Source organism: Procambarus clarkii, chromosome 12 (genome assembly GCF_040958095.1).
Source record: "Procambarus clarkii isolate CNS0578487 chromosome 12, FALCON_Pclarkii_2.0, whole genome shotgun sequence".
NCBI classification, from domain to species: domain Eukaryota; kingdom Metazoa; phylum Arthropoda; class Malacostraca; order Decapoda; family Cambaridae; genus Procambarus; species Procambarus clarkii.
This window is the reverse complement of record NC_091161.1, coordinates 12,937,045-12,952,995: the sequence shown is the minus strand read 5'-3', so window position 1 is coordinate 12,952,995 and position 15,951 is coordinate 12,937,045. Positions and strand designations below refer to the sequence as shown.

The following is a 15,951-nucleotide window of genomic DNA, read 5'->3' as shown; positions in this document are numbered from 1 at the left end:
AATATCATCTATTGATACTGGTAATGGCTCAAAAGGGCCACCACTTACGGGCTATTCATGCCCGTGCCACCTTTTGGCTGGCTTAATCTTCATCAATCAATCAGAACAAAGGTAACTGCAGAAGGCCTATTGGCCCATACGAGGCAGCTCGTATCTATAACCACCCAATCCCACTCATATACATGACCAACCCACGCTTGAAACAAACCAAACCTAACACAACCAAACATCTGGTTAATATGTACATACATAGGCATAAAGAAATCCACAAGGGCCGTGACGAGGACTCGAACCTACGTCCGAGAGCATCCCAGACGCTGCCGTAATTGACTGAGCTACGACATGGTCAATTTGTGAATTTGTTCATTCCAATACGATTGGTTCCAGCGCCGTCGCAGGAACTGAGTTATATTTATTTATATAAATAAACACAAATCAGCTATTAGAACAATAACAAACTCTAGTCCCAGACACCACTTTGCCCCCTTAATATCTACCATATTTAAGGATTTAAGTCATTGCACATCCATTGTCCTCTATGTATATAAAACTCTGAACTGTAATGCTAATCCTGACCTTAAACGCTTCCTGCAGAGTTGTAACAGAACCCATGGGTACCATACATAGCAAGAGTCCCAAAAATGGCCTTCCCAATCATGTCAAACACTTGACGTGATTGGAAAGATGATAAAAATTATCTTGATGGGTCAAACTGTGACCCTGACACACTATTCCCTCTTGAAATCTGATGACCCCTACAAGCCTATGTCCGTCCCGTACCCTAGACCAGTCCTTCCTGCAAGGTTGGATGATGCTAGCCACAAACATCTGGCCATAACATTGAACAGACAAATATAGATACTCTCTTACATATAGATATAAGATATTTCTTGTAGGCTAAGACTGTCAGCCATCACTTCACAAAGACATCAGCCTTAACTCATGTCTATAAACATTAATCATACTAGTAAAATAAAATAAAATAAAATGTTTATTTAGGTAAGGTACATACATACAAGAAATTTTTACAAAGATTGGTTGACTTATAGGTAGAGCTAGTACATACAATGCCTAAAAAGCCACTATTACGCAAAGCGTTTCGGGCATAACTCCTAGTGACTCCTCTGGTGACATTGACCACGTGGTCTGTGTACCATTTATCACAAATATGTGCCACTGACACCACAACATAAAATGAACAAATCCACAAAGGCCGTGACGAGGATTCGAACGAACACCATAAAGTTTTCCGTACCTCCTTTCTTCTCCGGGCACGTGCATCATTATTTTCACAAGTTCTCTCTCTCTGCAGAGGATGTAAGACTGAATAACACATTAGATACCTTAATGGTGGATACAATCAAATGAAAATAAAGTTACCAGATGAAATCAGATCCCAAATACCTTGTTGATTATCGTTGTGAATGTCTCGCTGAATTCGGCATATGTTCACCCACACCTGTTTATATATCTTCAGTTTTGGTTATCCTGGATGACAGATGTGCTAGTGAGGTTCAGTGTGTTAGCAGCTGTAAGAGATGGGAGCCGGCGTCTCTCTCACACACATGCCTGCCCGACGCTCGCTAAAATAGAACTGGGAAGCCTCACTGTTGGCTGGGTCTGAGGGCTGTTACTATAAGTTTTTGTTATATTCGGTCGTATGTATTCCACAAGATATATTTATATATGGGAATTATACTGCACTCTGACAAAAAACGGGATAATATAAGTTATAATACACAGGAATCAAAGGTTCATTCCCGTGCATAATCGTAGGCTTTTGCCGCTAAATTTAATTTATACGCGGCTTATTTTTGCTTGAAATTAAATTATTTACCGTAGTAACTGTCTAGGAGACGTAGGTTCGAACCCTCATCACGGCCTTTTGAGTTCTTGTTCACCTTTCTAGGAGGATTGAGCAATATAAAATAAATCTTAGGGTGAATTATGCTATATTTTCGCATTGTGGTCGCTATGGAATGCAGAGATATTGTAATTTTCTCCGAGGAGCGCACTTTTATTTATATATATATATATATATATATATATATATATATATATATATATATATATATATATAATATACAAGAAGGTACATTGGGATTGTGAGGATACATAGCAGAGTAATTACATTCTTGTAAAGCCACTAGTACGCGCAGCGTTTCGGGCAGTGGCTTAAGTGGCACTTAAGCCACTTTGAAGGAATATAAGGATATGGGATTGGACGGAGTGGAGGAATGGTGCCCAATCGTTTGGTCTAGAGAAGGGGGGGGGATAGAAATAGTCTAAGCTACTCTATTCCTTTGAGAATTACGCATTATTCCTTATGCGTTATATCTTGAGATGATTTCGGGGCTTAGCGTCCCTGCGGACCGGTCCTCGACCAGGCCTCCTTTTTGTTACACCCCCCCCCCCCACCAGGAAGCAGCCCGTAGCAGCTGCCTAACTCCCCCCTATTCACTGCTCGGTGAACACGGAGCACCAGGGTGAAAGAAACTGCCCATTTGTTTCCGCCTCCACCGGGGATAGAACCCTGAACCTTTGGACTACGAATCTCGAACGCTGTCCACTCAGCTGTCAGGCCCCTTCAAAGCCCCAGCTTGTATATAATTCATAGACAATCGACTTGAGAATGGTCCAGGACGGACCGAAACGTCGTCGTCCCTTCACCTTCTAGTGTGTGGTCTGACATCGACTTGAGAATGGTCCAGGACGGACCGAAACGTCGTCGTCCCTTCACCTTCTAGTGTGTGGTCTGACATCGACTTGAGAATGGTCCAGGACGGACCGAAACGTCGTCGTCCCTTCACCTTCTAGTGTGTGGTCTGACATAGACTTGAGGATGGTCCAGGACGGACCGAAACGTTGTCGTCCCTTCACCTTCTTTACTTGTGTAAAGGAGGAAATGTAGATGTTTATCTCTCAGAATGTTTGGTAATATGTTTATTGTTTGTGATGTGTGTCTATGTATGTATTAACACGATGTACTGAACGGGGTGAGAATAGCTTGAGCTACCTCATCCCTTTGTGTGGATTTTACCTCAATAAACTTATTTCAATTTCAATTTCAATTCACCTTCTAGTGTGTGGTCTGGTCAACAATCAAAATGAACCGATCCATTGGACGGCAGTTTTTTTTTTATTATTATTATTTTCTACCACAGACGTGGCTAGACATTTACAATGCTAACCAGCATATATACATTTTCTTCTGTCCTCCATGGACAGGGTTAGAGATGTGTTAAACATATAGTTCCAGGGTTTATTGAACACTCAACCACAGAAGATGATTCGGTGCTTTTAAAATGCTAAGCTAACCTACATACGTAAATACATAGATACACAGATTTACGTATGCCCTACATAAAGTGTTTGATGTGTCTTTTACAAAGTCACCATGAACTAAGTGTCCCTAACTAGCTCCAAGGTGATCCCGTGTCATGATTAAGGAGATATGACGTAATATATGAGTTGCTATAGGCCATCAACCACAGTGATGCAAGACAATTGGACTCGCTGCTAGTATACGGCAATGACTAATGTTGTTGAAAATTTGTATAAGAGATGGCGTTGATGTCTCAAGGCGCTCTGGTGGTGCCTTTTTTCCGTCTTATATATTTATTGATACAGTACAAGAAGGTACATTGGATTTGAGAGTACAGAGGGTTAAAGTTTTTACATTGCAAATTGCCATTAGCAAGCATAGCATTTCGGGCAGATCCTTAATCTAACATATCATTTTAAGAAGGTAATTTTTAGCAGAATTAAAAAAAAATTACAGGTACATTGCAAGAAAGGATAAAAATGCATTCTAAGAAAGTATATAATAAATACATTGTATAAGAAATTTAACAGGATTAGTAGGTACATTAAAGTAAATTTAAGGGTCATCCACAGGTACATTGTAGCATAATTTGAGGATTTATTTATTTATTTATTTATTTATTTATTTATTTATTTATTTATATACAAGAAGGTACATTGGGTTTGTGAGAATACATAGCCTAGTATTTACAATCTTGTAAAGCCACTAGTACGCGCAGCGTTTCGGGCAGATTCGGGATTATTGCAAGGTATAATGCAATAAACTATGTCTATAACATGATATAAGATAACAACAATGATTATAATGGTAAAGTTGTATGGCATAGGTACATATATTGGGGAATTTGGGTAGCACTAGATACAATGCGAGTTTCAAGCACTAGGTAGGAAACTATGAAGATATTCCCTACGATCAATTAGAAAACGGTTAACTTGATAATACTGATAATACTGATAACACTTGATAATACTGTATTACTAATTTGTTTACAAGAAAGTGCAACGAGTGTGAGATTACATACTATTGGCAGTTTTACATTCTTACAAAGCCATTGACACGCATAGCATTTCGGGCAGAACATGCCCGAAAGTGCACCGTTAGTGCTTTTTGGGCGTCTGAAGCCATATTGACAAGAGTTAAGTATATTCTGAACAAATCCACAAGGGCCGTACGAGGATTCGAACCTGCGTCCGGGAGCATCCCAGACGCAGGTAGTATACTTTCATTTGATGCATCACGTTAGTGTGAACTTTAACAGTCTCCGTGGTGTAGTGGTAAGACACTCGCCTGGCGTTCCGCGAGCGCTATGTCCTGGGTTCGTATCCTGGCCGGGGAGGATTTACTGGGCGCAATTCCTTAACTGTAGCCTCTGTTTAACGCAACAGTAAAATGTGTACTTGGATGAAAAAACGATTCTTCGCGGCGGGGATCGTATTCCAGGGACCATAGGATTAAGGACTTGCCCGAAACGCTACGCGTACTAGTGGCTCTACATGAATGTAACAACTTCTTGTATATATCTCAAAAAAAAAAAAAAAAAAAACTCTGTGTGTGTTAAGTATATTCTGTTTTGCTAGATAACACTAAAGCTGCTTGTAGATAAGTTTTCAAATATTTTAGACAAGTTTGGCAGAATTGATTTAGGTCTGAAGATGTTAACATCAGTGGAATCATCACATTTGTGGACAGGGGTTACTCTCGCGTCTTTTAGAATATCTGGAAAGGTTTGGAGTTCAAGTGACTTTTTTTTTTTTAGATATATACAAGAGTTGTTACATTCTTGTACAGCCACTAGTACGCGTAGCGTTTCGGGCAAGTCCTTAATCCTACGGTCCCTGGAATACGATCCCCTGCCGCGAAGAATCGTTTTTTCATCCAAGTACACATTTTACTGTTGCGTTAAACAGAGGCTACAGTTAAGGAATTGCGCCCAGTAAATCCTCCCCGGCCAGGATACGAACCCATGACATAGCGCTCGCGGAACGCCAGGCGAGTGTCATTACCACTACACCACGGACTTGTTGAAGAGCAATGCAACATCCTCATAGTTTCCCATCTTGTGCTTCAAACACTCACTGTACCTGATGCTACGCACTCACCCCAATCAGATTCTGCTACACTGTACCTGTTAATACGTTTACTTTATACAAGAGAGTTCTTACAATCTTGTAAAGCCACTTTACTTAGCAGTAAGTAGGTACTCAGGAGTTAGTCAGTTTGTTGTACTCACCTAGTTGTGCTTGCGGGGGTTGAGCTCTGGCTCTCTGGTCCCGCCTCTCAACTGTCAGTCAACTGGTGTACAGGTTCCTGAGCCTATTGGGCTCTATCATATCTACACTTGAAACTGTGTATGGAGTCAGCCTCCACCACATCACTGTAGGGTTACACCCTGGACGGGGGTCAGTAATTCGACCTTGTGAGAGGGGGAAGGAATCTTAATACAAGTCTAAAGAACTATATAAATACACACTATCACACACAGAGATCACACTAACGTGATGCATCAAATGAACAAATCCACAAGGGCCGTGACGAGGATTCGAACCTGCATCCGAGAGCAGTGTCTGGGATGCTCCCGGACGCAGGTTCGAATCCTCGTCACGGCCCTTGTGGATGTGTTCATTTAAATACACACTACACAGGCTTTGTATCCCCGACAAAATTGAAGTATTTAAAACACACAGACGTTTTCCAAAACTAGACAAGTTAGTCATAAATTATATATAGAAAACTTGTGCATCAGCTTAAGAGAAAACGGAAGACCACGTGCGTCTCAGGGTCCGGGAGTGGGACGTCTTGGTTAATATTTATCTTGGTGTTGATGAGGCTTGTGTTTACCCTTGAGGCTGCCAGTGCTTGGCCCTGACACCACCGGTGGAGGAGTACGTGTGGCACTCTCATATATCCTGTACTACAGCCCAGTACACTGACAAGTATACGCTAAAATGTACTCCATTAGAAGTTATTTAAGGTCACCTGTACAGGTGTCTTTACGGTCTTTGTATACGGTAAGAATTTTAGTCCATCTTATATATTACATTCTTGTAAAGTCACTTATCAAGCATGGCGTTTTTAGGCAGTAATTATGAATAAATTATTAATTATTTCATTTTTTGGGGACAGACAGCTTGTGTGTATACATGTTAGGCATGTTACAGTCTCCGTGGTGCAGTGGTAAGACACTCGCCTGGCGTTCCGCGAGCGCTATGTCATGGGTTCGTATCCTGGCCGGGGAGGATTTCCTGGGCACAAATCCTTAACTGTAGCCTCTGTTTAACTCAACAGTAAAATGTGTACTTGGTTGTAACAACGATTCTTCGCGGCGGGGATCGTATTCCAGGGACCATAGGATTAAGGACTTGCCCGAAACGCTACGCGTACTAGTGGCTCTACAACAATGTAACAACTCTTGTATATATCTCTCTCAAAAAAAAAAAAGAAAAATATATAGTCCTAGGTCCCCCCAGCCCTCTGCAATACCTTGACCTTACCTTGAGGTAAGGTCAAGGTATTGCATAGTTGAATTACTGACCCAAGGATGCAACGACCCCACACAACAAGCCGATTAACTCCTATTTAAATACTGTTTACTGCTAGATGAACGAAGGGAAGTATTAGGCGAAGGGAAATGTACCAAACCATTTCTGTCCCGGCCGGGATTCGAACCCAGGATTCTCGTCTGTGACTCGAGAGCGAACCCGATTGTACCGTTGTTTTAAATAATTTGACGAGTTAAAGAAAAAACCGTGTACTTTGTACTTGATTAATTGTACAATGTTTTATGTCATAAAGTATCAAGCTATAAATGGCATTTATTAGACTTCATAATTTATTATTTATTTATTTATATATATACAAGAGGGTACATTGGGATTGTGATGATACATAGCATAGTACATAATTACATTCTTGTAAAGTTACCAGTACGCACAGCGTTTATTATAATAAAACTTATTTAGTACTCTATAAATATGTATGGTAAGGTATATGTGAAAGAGTGAATGGATTAACAAGTGGCTTTATGTAATGTACTTATGTATTACCTGATTCACCTCAATGAGGACAAGAAGCTGGTGACTTGTCAAAGGATACCCCATTTGTCCTGATAATTTTTTCAAGCTGGATTTTCAAGTTATCTTGAGGATCATCTTGGATGATTTCGGGGCTTTGGTGTCCCCGCGGCCCGGTCCTCGACCAGGCCTCCACCCCCAGGAAGCAGCCCGTGACAGCTGACTAACACCCAGGTACCTTTTTTTTACTGCTAGGTAACAGGGGCATAGGGTGAAAGAAACTCTGCCCATTGTTTCTCGCCGGCGCCTGGAATCGAACCCAGGACCACAGGATCACAAGTCCTGTGTGCTGTCCCGCTCGGCAGACCGGCTCCCTTAAAGTTCAGCAAAGTTATGGCAATTACAGCTTCGGTGGGTTGGCAGTTCCAAGGACTTGTACCCTGTGGGTGAAAAAGCATCTCTTGTTCTCAGTCCTACATTGTGGCTTGTTGAGCTTGAAACTGTTGTTCCTTGTTTGTTACATCTGACCTTTTGAAGAAATTGTCCAAATCAATATCCTCAAAATTGTTTAGTATTTTTAGTTTCAATGAGAATCAGGCCTTGTCATGTCTGGTTTGTAGTGTTGCTACTCCCTGTGGCCCTCAACCGTTCCTGATACCAGAGTTAACTTGGTTCTGGAATGATTTGTGTTGTTTGGTGTTGTACTTTCTCCAAAGCAGCTGTTTCTCTTTGAAGATGGGGTCTCCATGTCTTGCTTCAATAATCCAAGTGAGGGCATACCAGAGATTTATAAAGTTGAATAACTACTCTCTGTTCTAAAAAGTCAAAGGCTGTTGTTGTTTTAGATTCAGCTACTGTACTGGGAACAAAAAGTTCAAAGTAACATGGGCTATGGTGAGCCCATAGTGGACTTGCCTGGCACAGGAGCGGGGCAAGTAGCCCGGGCTATGGTGAGCCTGTAGTGGACTTGCCTGGCACAGGAGCGGGGCAAGTAGCACGGGCTATGGTGAGCCCGTAGTGGACTTGCCTGGCACAGGAGCGGGGCAAGTAGCACGGGCTATGGCGAGCCCGTAGTGGACTTGCCTGACACAGGAGAGGGCCATATGTTCTGTGTATGCTGGATTATGCCTAGGGTTTGGTTAGCTCATTTTACCGCTGCTCCTACTTGTTGTGCAAGTTTCAAAGAATGGTAGATATTGACTACCAGGTCCTTTTCATCAATCTGCTGTAGGGTAATGTTATTAATTTGGTAGGTGTGATGGGGGTTCTTATGCCCCACATGCATGGTCTTGCATTTTTTCATATTAAAAAGTATTTGCGAGTCTTCTGACGATTTGTGGAGTTCATGTAGATCTCTTTGTATGTCTTCATTATTATTTTCACTTCCTACTTTACCATAAATCTTAAGTGTCATCTGCAAAATTGATGTGGTTTGTAATATTCTCATCTGTTATAGATACTGTATGGGATAATAAAGGATTAACTACAAAATGGACCCCTATGATACTTGCCACATTTCTCCAGTCAGATTTATTCCTATTTAGCACAACATCTTTATTTTAACTATTGGTTTATCAGTTTTAATATTCATCCAAATATTCTTGTGCCTGTAATTTCTTTGACAGTCTTTCATGTGGTACCTTATCAAAGGCTTCAGCAAAATCCATGTATACTATATCTACCAGAAATCTATTGGTGCTACATAGCCTTCCCGGTTTGGTGCCTTCTATTGATAATTACTTATCAGAAGTCTATTGTCTGAGTAGCTGGTTACCATTTCCAGAAATATGAGCAGGTTTGTGAGACAGGATCTAATTTTAAGAAGCCCAAGATGCATTGATTTTTCAAGATTGTTCGCTGAGAGATGGTGAATGATTTCCCCTCCATTAGGATTCTTTCCATGCGCTTGCAGATGTGTGATGTTAAGCTGATCAGATGGAAGTTGTCTGCTAAGCTCGTTCTGCCTTCTAACTTCCTCTATTCATGCATCATATGTAGTGTACACTTGTATAAATAAAATATTTATTACTACTGTATTGTCAGTTATTAATACTGTATTATGGTTCCTGAAGCACAGGGGTCTGCGTCGGCGATTCACAACAGAGTATCCCAGATTTGATCTCCAGGGCAGGACAGGCTATACGGGGTATGTTTCCTTTCACCTGATGCCTCTTCTCCTATCAGTGCAGTAGGTATTCGGAAGGTAAGCAACTGTTGTGGGTTGCATCCTTGAGAAGATCGGCAGCAGTTGGTCTAGGGGACCCTTTATAAATAAAATAAATAAATAAATGTTTATTCAGGTAAAGTACATACATACAAGAGGTTATACAAAAATTGATAGATTTATAGATAGAGCTAGTACATACAATGCCTAAAGCCACTATTACGCAAAGCGTTTCGGGCAGTAACCCGAACTTTAACTTTAAGCCTTGCAGGCTTGTTTTCCCCAACTGGAAAACTATTAACATAAAACCGTAAAATTTAAAGGAAGTTTTTTTATTAACAAGCTTAACTTAGGTACATGCTGCTACCTGTATTCCATATATGGGAATACAGAGTATAAAACCATAATTATAAGTTCATTTAATGTCCTCATCTCACAGGATGGTTAGTCATACATAGTAGTAAATGAAAACATGATGCAAGTCAATAGTCTACTATCCTGCACTATCCCCCCTGGGCTAAGGAGCAAAGCTCTGCCCCTTTGAGGTGCTGAGGGGTTGCGTAAGTAAGGACTCTTCCCATCTCAGATCAAGACAGGGGGGGGGGGGGGCATTGATTATACTGCATGTGGTTGGTATTTGAGTGTGTGACATGTATGCCAGGATGATGTGCACAAGATCAGGGTTATCTTGAGTCAATAGCTAAAATCTGTTAAATGGTAGGAATATGCCAGAAAGAAATCATGATTAGCAAATTGATAAACTGTACTATGTTTTTAACTCTCTACATAATGATTACAAAAATGACTACTCTTACGTGCTACACTTGCCCTCCTGTGGGGTTTTACAGTAGTGTGGCTACTTACACCTCAGCACCGCCACAAGACCCACCAGGGCAGAAGGACCAGCAACAGGAAGAGCCAGTAGAGGAGTGGAAGCAGAAGGGACGGATCAACGACAAAAAGCCCATTAAAGTTAACCTGGTGGGAGGGAAGAGGTACCTCTGGTGCGCTTGTGGATACAGCAAGAACCAGGTGGGATTTGTGATTTAAATTGTTAGATGTTATAAAAGGAGTTTTGATTATAGATATCTAGAAATATAAAAACTTGTCATATAGGCAATTTTAGTGAAACTAAATGAGAATAATGTCTGGAAAAGATTTTTTTAGTTTCCAAGATGGCTTTCTTTTAATACATTGTTGTAACAATGAACACATTCCATAATATGGCTTTTATTCACATTGAATTCCATTTGCCACATGTTACTCCAAGCACTTATTTTTATCTAGAGCAATTTGAAGGGCATGACAATCGTCTAGGTCTCCTATCTTCCCTAGAATTGTCTTGAGTATTGTTATCAGGATCATAATATACCCTTATTATGCCATTCTTCAGCCCTTTTGTGATGGGACTCACCTCTGGAGCAGATTCCGGCTGAAGATTAAACAGTCGCCGAAGCTCTTCAAGGCACCGAAGGACGGACCTGCCTCTCTCTGTTTGTGTAAACAGACCAATAATCCTCCCTATTGTGACGGCATTCACCGCAGGAAGGAAATACAAGACGCAGTCATAACTGAACCTTGAGGTCTCTCCCATGCTTGAATAGGTGCTTTGCTTAGGTGTATATTGTCAGGAAAATTAGCAGGAAGGTTAAAACGTGTGCCATAGTTAGGCTACGGGTATATTCGGGGAATAACATGGTTAATCTGGAATATCCAATTCTAGACTAAAGTGAATTTAAGAGTTATTGTTAATCTATTTAAATTTTTACATTAACAAAATAAATGCATTTCTACTGTACAGTATACATGTTACTTAACCCTAGGCATAATGTAAATTGTACAACTATACATGTATACTGTAATTGTATATACTTCACTGTATTTGCATTAAATTGTAAATAATTAATACAGTACAGTATAATAAATTTATGCATTCTAAATACAGTAGTGCAGTGAGATGATGTATCACATACTGTTGTAATACAGAACTGGTCTTAGTCTTTACCTGTGGTGCAGTAGAATGGACATAGCCAACATAAAACCAAATAAAACTGCAATATTTGTGGTGCCTTTTATTTTACTAATTGGAGGTGGTGTCACTGCCAGATATAACTCCCATAAGTTATAAGTTAAGACCATCCTGTGTCTGGGATGCTCCCGGATGCAGGTTCGAATCCTCGTCACGGCCCTTGTGGATTTGTTCATAACTCCCGTAAGTTATTCCAAGCAAACATGTATGAGTGGGATTGGGTGGTTATAAATAGAAGCTGCCTCATATGGGCCAATAGGCCTTTCTGAAGCTACCTTTGTTCTCTTTAACTTATAATACAGTTATAACTTGAGAATATTCTCTGTTAAGGACAAAGGAGACTATTATTGGAGCTGTAATATGCTTAAAGATGGTTACAACTATCAAGATAACTATCCAGTTGGTATGAGAATGGGTTTGGTGTCTCATGGGGATTGTTATTTATTAGTAAATAAATCTCATGGCATTTATTTATTAGTAAATAAAATATAAGATAAGGCAACAAAAATAACTGGGGAAAATGTAAGAAATTACTTGCATGATATTGAATATATAACATTAATTACATATTAAGTAAATATTTCTTAGTCTCGCTTTCAAACTGGTTGGGAGACTACAGCTTTTTAACTACATTTGGGACGTCATTCCACAATTTGGGACCCTTGATTTACATAGCATGTCTGCTCTTGTTGAGTTTCACTCTAGGAATATCTTGAGATTTTTGTTTCATGAGTTCTATTACAGTCTTCTAGGAAGCGCTTAAGGTCAGGAATGGCATAGCAGTAGAGTTTCATAGATTTAGAGAATGATTGAGTGTGCAGAGACGATATTTGAATTAACAAGTTAAAAAAATTCAGTAAGAAAGCAGAATGGTGTCTGACACTGGAATTTGTTATTGTTCTAATTGTTGATTTTTGTAGAGTAATTAGGGGTCAGAGGTAATTAAGGGAGGTGGTTCCCCAGGCACAGATACCTATAGTATGTGCCATAAGGAACTAAGTGAGATATGTATAAATAAGTAAATAAAACAGTAACTAGGGCAGGGCAAGGAACACAATATCTGACTGGAGAGCAAGCCTTCTGTTTTAGCTTTTTTTTAGTTATACATTGTAATGTATATGACAATGGAAATTTGGTTTGTTGTCGGTGTGAACACCAAGGAGCTTCCCTTATTCTTTTTCATAATTTGGGTATTATATATATTGAACAAAAACACCTGGAGTTATTTTTCAGCTATATTTTGCTCTTGTTATATACCACTTAGATTATGCAATTCAGTTCAGGTCCCCATGTAATAGAATGGACATATATTCACTAAAACGTATCTAGGGTAGGATGGCAAATTGATCCCACAACTTAGACACCTTCCATAGATACAGAAACCTTCAATTCCTATTAGTAGTAGTAGTAGTAGTAGTAGGCATCCATCAGTCTCGGGAGACTATGGAGTTGCACTCTGGTGTCGGCCTGGTCTGGAGTGGTCTCACCAGGGCGCAATACCTGGGTAGGTTGATTTGGGGGAGAAGCTGTTACCCAGGCAGCAGGTCCCCCCCCCCCCCCACCTCTCCACGGCTAATAATTCCTATTATTGCTCCCTTTATTACACCGTCCGTATCTGTTGGGCCTTGCTTTTTTCTTCCTCTCCATTTACGTGCTATTCATGCCCGTGCCACCTCTTGGGTGGCTTAATCTTTATCAAACGATTGATTGATGAAGATTAAGCCACCCAAAAGGTGGCACGGGCATGAATAGCCCGTAAGTGGTGGCCCTTTTGAGCCATCTGTGGAGGTGTAACTGCACCCTGCGTGACGGGAGATGTCTCCCGTGAATGTGTCTTTATCAAACTGATTTGATTGATAAAGATTAAGCCACCCAAGAGGTGGCACGGGCATGAATAGCCCGTAAGTGGTAAATTTATCAAACATCCTCTCATTGCAGTTATAGGCTATTCATGCCTATGCCACCTCTTGGGTGTCTTAATCTTTATCAATCTTAATCTTCATCAATCAATTCCTCTCATCACAATCAACTTGATAATGGTCCAGGAAGGACCAAAATCGTCATCTTCTCTTCACTTTCTAGTGTGTGGTTTGGTCAACAGTAACCTACAATATGAAGAGATTAAAAGAGCTTAATTTACAGGTAACATTGAATTGTACAGGTGGGTGAATAGGCATAACAAAAGGGATATTAATAAGGTACTAAATATATCAATGCATAATAAAACATGAAACAATGGATATATACATAAGAATCAAGATAACTGCAGAAGGCCTATATGAAGCAGCAGCTATTTATACCCACACAAACTCATTCATATTTATGTCTAACGTACGCTTGAAACAATCGAGGGATCCTATTTCTATTATAGTACGCGGTAATTGGTTCCACAAATCAACCCTGTTGCCGAACCAGTATTTACCCAAGTCTTTCCAAAATCTAAACTAATGCAAATTATACCCATACATGCATAGGATGAGTCACAATAATGTGACCAACCATTATTAAACATACATATATTAATTTGGGTGGATAAAGGAGCTGCTTCATATGGGGAAATGGGCCTTCGACAGTTTCCTTGATTCTTATGTTCTCATGTAGTAATCACTTTACTCTAAAGGATGGGCTCAACTACTGTATATTACCACGTAACATAATAGAAGTTGATTGTTTCAAGCATAGGTTAGACATATATACTCACCTAGTTATGCTTGCAGGGGTTGAGCTCTGCCTCTCAAATGTCAATCAATTAACTGATTCCCCCCTCCCAGGAAGCAGGCCATAACAGCTGTCTAACTCCCAGGTACCTATTTACTGCTAGGTGAACAGGGCATCAGGATGAAAGAAACTCTGGCCATTTCTTTCCGCCACCGCCGGGGATCGATCCTAGGACTACGAATCCTGAGCACTGTCCACTCAGCCGTCAGGCCCCAAATATGAATGAGTTTAGGTGGATATAAATAGGAGCTGCCTCATGTGCCCCAAGTGGCCTTCTGAAGTTACCTTCATTCTGATGATGAAGATTAAGCCACCCAAAAGGTGGCACGGGCATGAATAGCCCGTAAGTGGTGGCCCTTTTGAGCCATTACCAGTATCAAGAGCTGATACTGGAGATCTGTGGAGGTGCGACTGCACCCTGCGTGACGGGAGATGTCTCCCCCGTAACCTTCATTCTTATGTTCTTAACTATATATATGCTCAAGTGATCCACTAGATGGGATCACCATAGCCCGTGCTACATGGACACTTCGTTTTGAGTAGCTAAATCTAAAACAACAACAACATGATCCACTAGACAGCATGACATTGTAATTACCAGAATTAGGCTGAGATACAGATATTAATGGCTGGTAATGACAGCCTTAGAGGCAAGCATTCTAATTGTAAAGGGTGGTTATCTTGAGATGATTTCGGGGCTTTAGTGTCCCCGCGGCCCGGTCCTCGACCAGGCCTCCACCCCCAGGAAGCAGCCCGTGACAGCTGACTAACTCCCAGGTACCTATTTACTGCTAGGTAACAGGGGCATTCAGGGTGAAACAAACTTTGCCCATTTGTTTCTGCCTCGTGCGGGAATCGAACCAGCGCCACAGAATTGCGAGTCCTGCGCGCTATCCACCAGGCTACGAGGCCCCTCACCCCCTACGAGGGTGTGAACCATAGCTAGGACATATTCTCCAAAACAATGTCTTTAATTGCCCTGTTATTAGTGATTTCAGACCAAATGATATGAGATACGTTGAGTGCTGTCAACTACATCATACACTCACCAATATTGGAAGATATTTTTTTTGAGATATATACAAGAGTTGTTACATTGTTGTAGAGCCACTAGTACGCGTAGCGTTTCGGGCAAGTCCTTAATCCTATGGTCCCTGGAATACGATCCCTGCCGCGAAGAATCGTTGTTACAACCAAGTACACATTTTACTGTTGCGTTAAACAGAGGCTACAGTTAAGGATTTGTGCCCAGTAAATCCTCCCCGGCCAGGATACGAACCCATGACATAGCGCTCGCGGAACGCCAGGCGAGTGTCTTACCACTACACCACGGAGACTGCATATTCTTGTATTCACCTAGTTGTGCTTGCGGGGGTTGAGCTGGCTCTCTCGGCCCGCCTCTCAACTGTCAATCAATAAACAGATTCTTGTTTTATTTTATTTTGTTCTCACACACACACACACACAAAGGTGGTGGAGGCCAAGACCGTCAGTAGTTTCAAAGCGTTATATGACAAAGAGTGCTGTGAAGACGGGACACCACGAGCGTAGCTCTCATCCTGTAACTACACTTAGGTAATTACACTTAGGTAATTACATGATGAGGGGAGACATGATCACAACATTCAAGATTCTCAAGGGAATTGATAGGGTAGATAAAGACAGGTTGTTTAACACAAGGGGACACAGGTGGAAACTGAGTGCC

At 40.9% G+C, this 15,951-nt stretch overlaps 1 protein-coding gene across 1 annotated transcript; it reads left to right on the top strand.

Annotated features, from left to right (window-relative positions):
• The first annotated feature begins 6,145 nt into the window (after positions 1-6,145).
• On the top strand, positions 6,146-11,561 carry LOC123772910 (CDGSH iron-sulfur domain-containing protein 3, mitochondrial). The gene is made up of 3 exons (XM_045766336.2): positions 6,146-6,333; positions 10,349-10,531; positions 10,893-11,561. Exons 1-3 carry the CDS (start codon positions 6,271-6,273, stop codon positions 11,079-11,081), a joined length of 435 nt encoding a protein of 144 aa, XP_045622292.1. The 5' UTR covers positions 6,146-6,270; the 3' UTR covers positions 11,082-11,561.
• The last annotated feature ends 4,390 nt before the right edge of the window (positions 11,562-15,951 follow it).

What these genes read in the sequence shown, in the direction of transcription:
- LOC123772910 (XM_045766336.2), top strand. Translation starts at nt 6,271, where the DNA reads ATGTACTCCATTAGAAGTTATTTAAGGTCACCTGTACAGGTGTCTTTA. An exon ending in CTTTACGGTCTTTGTATACG is followed by an intron (nt 6,334 to 10,348) that starts GTAAGAATTTTA and finishes GGGTTTTACAGT; the next exon opens with AGTGTGGCTACTTACACCTC. An exon ending in GTGGATACAGCAAGAACCAG is followed by an intron (nt 10,532 to 10,892) that starts GTGGGATTTGTG and finishes GCCATTCTTCAG; the next exon opens with CCCTTTTGTGATGGGACTCA.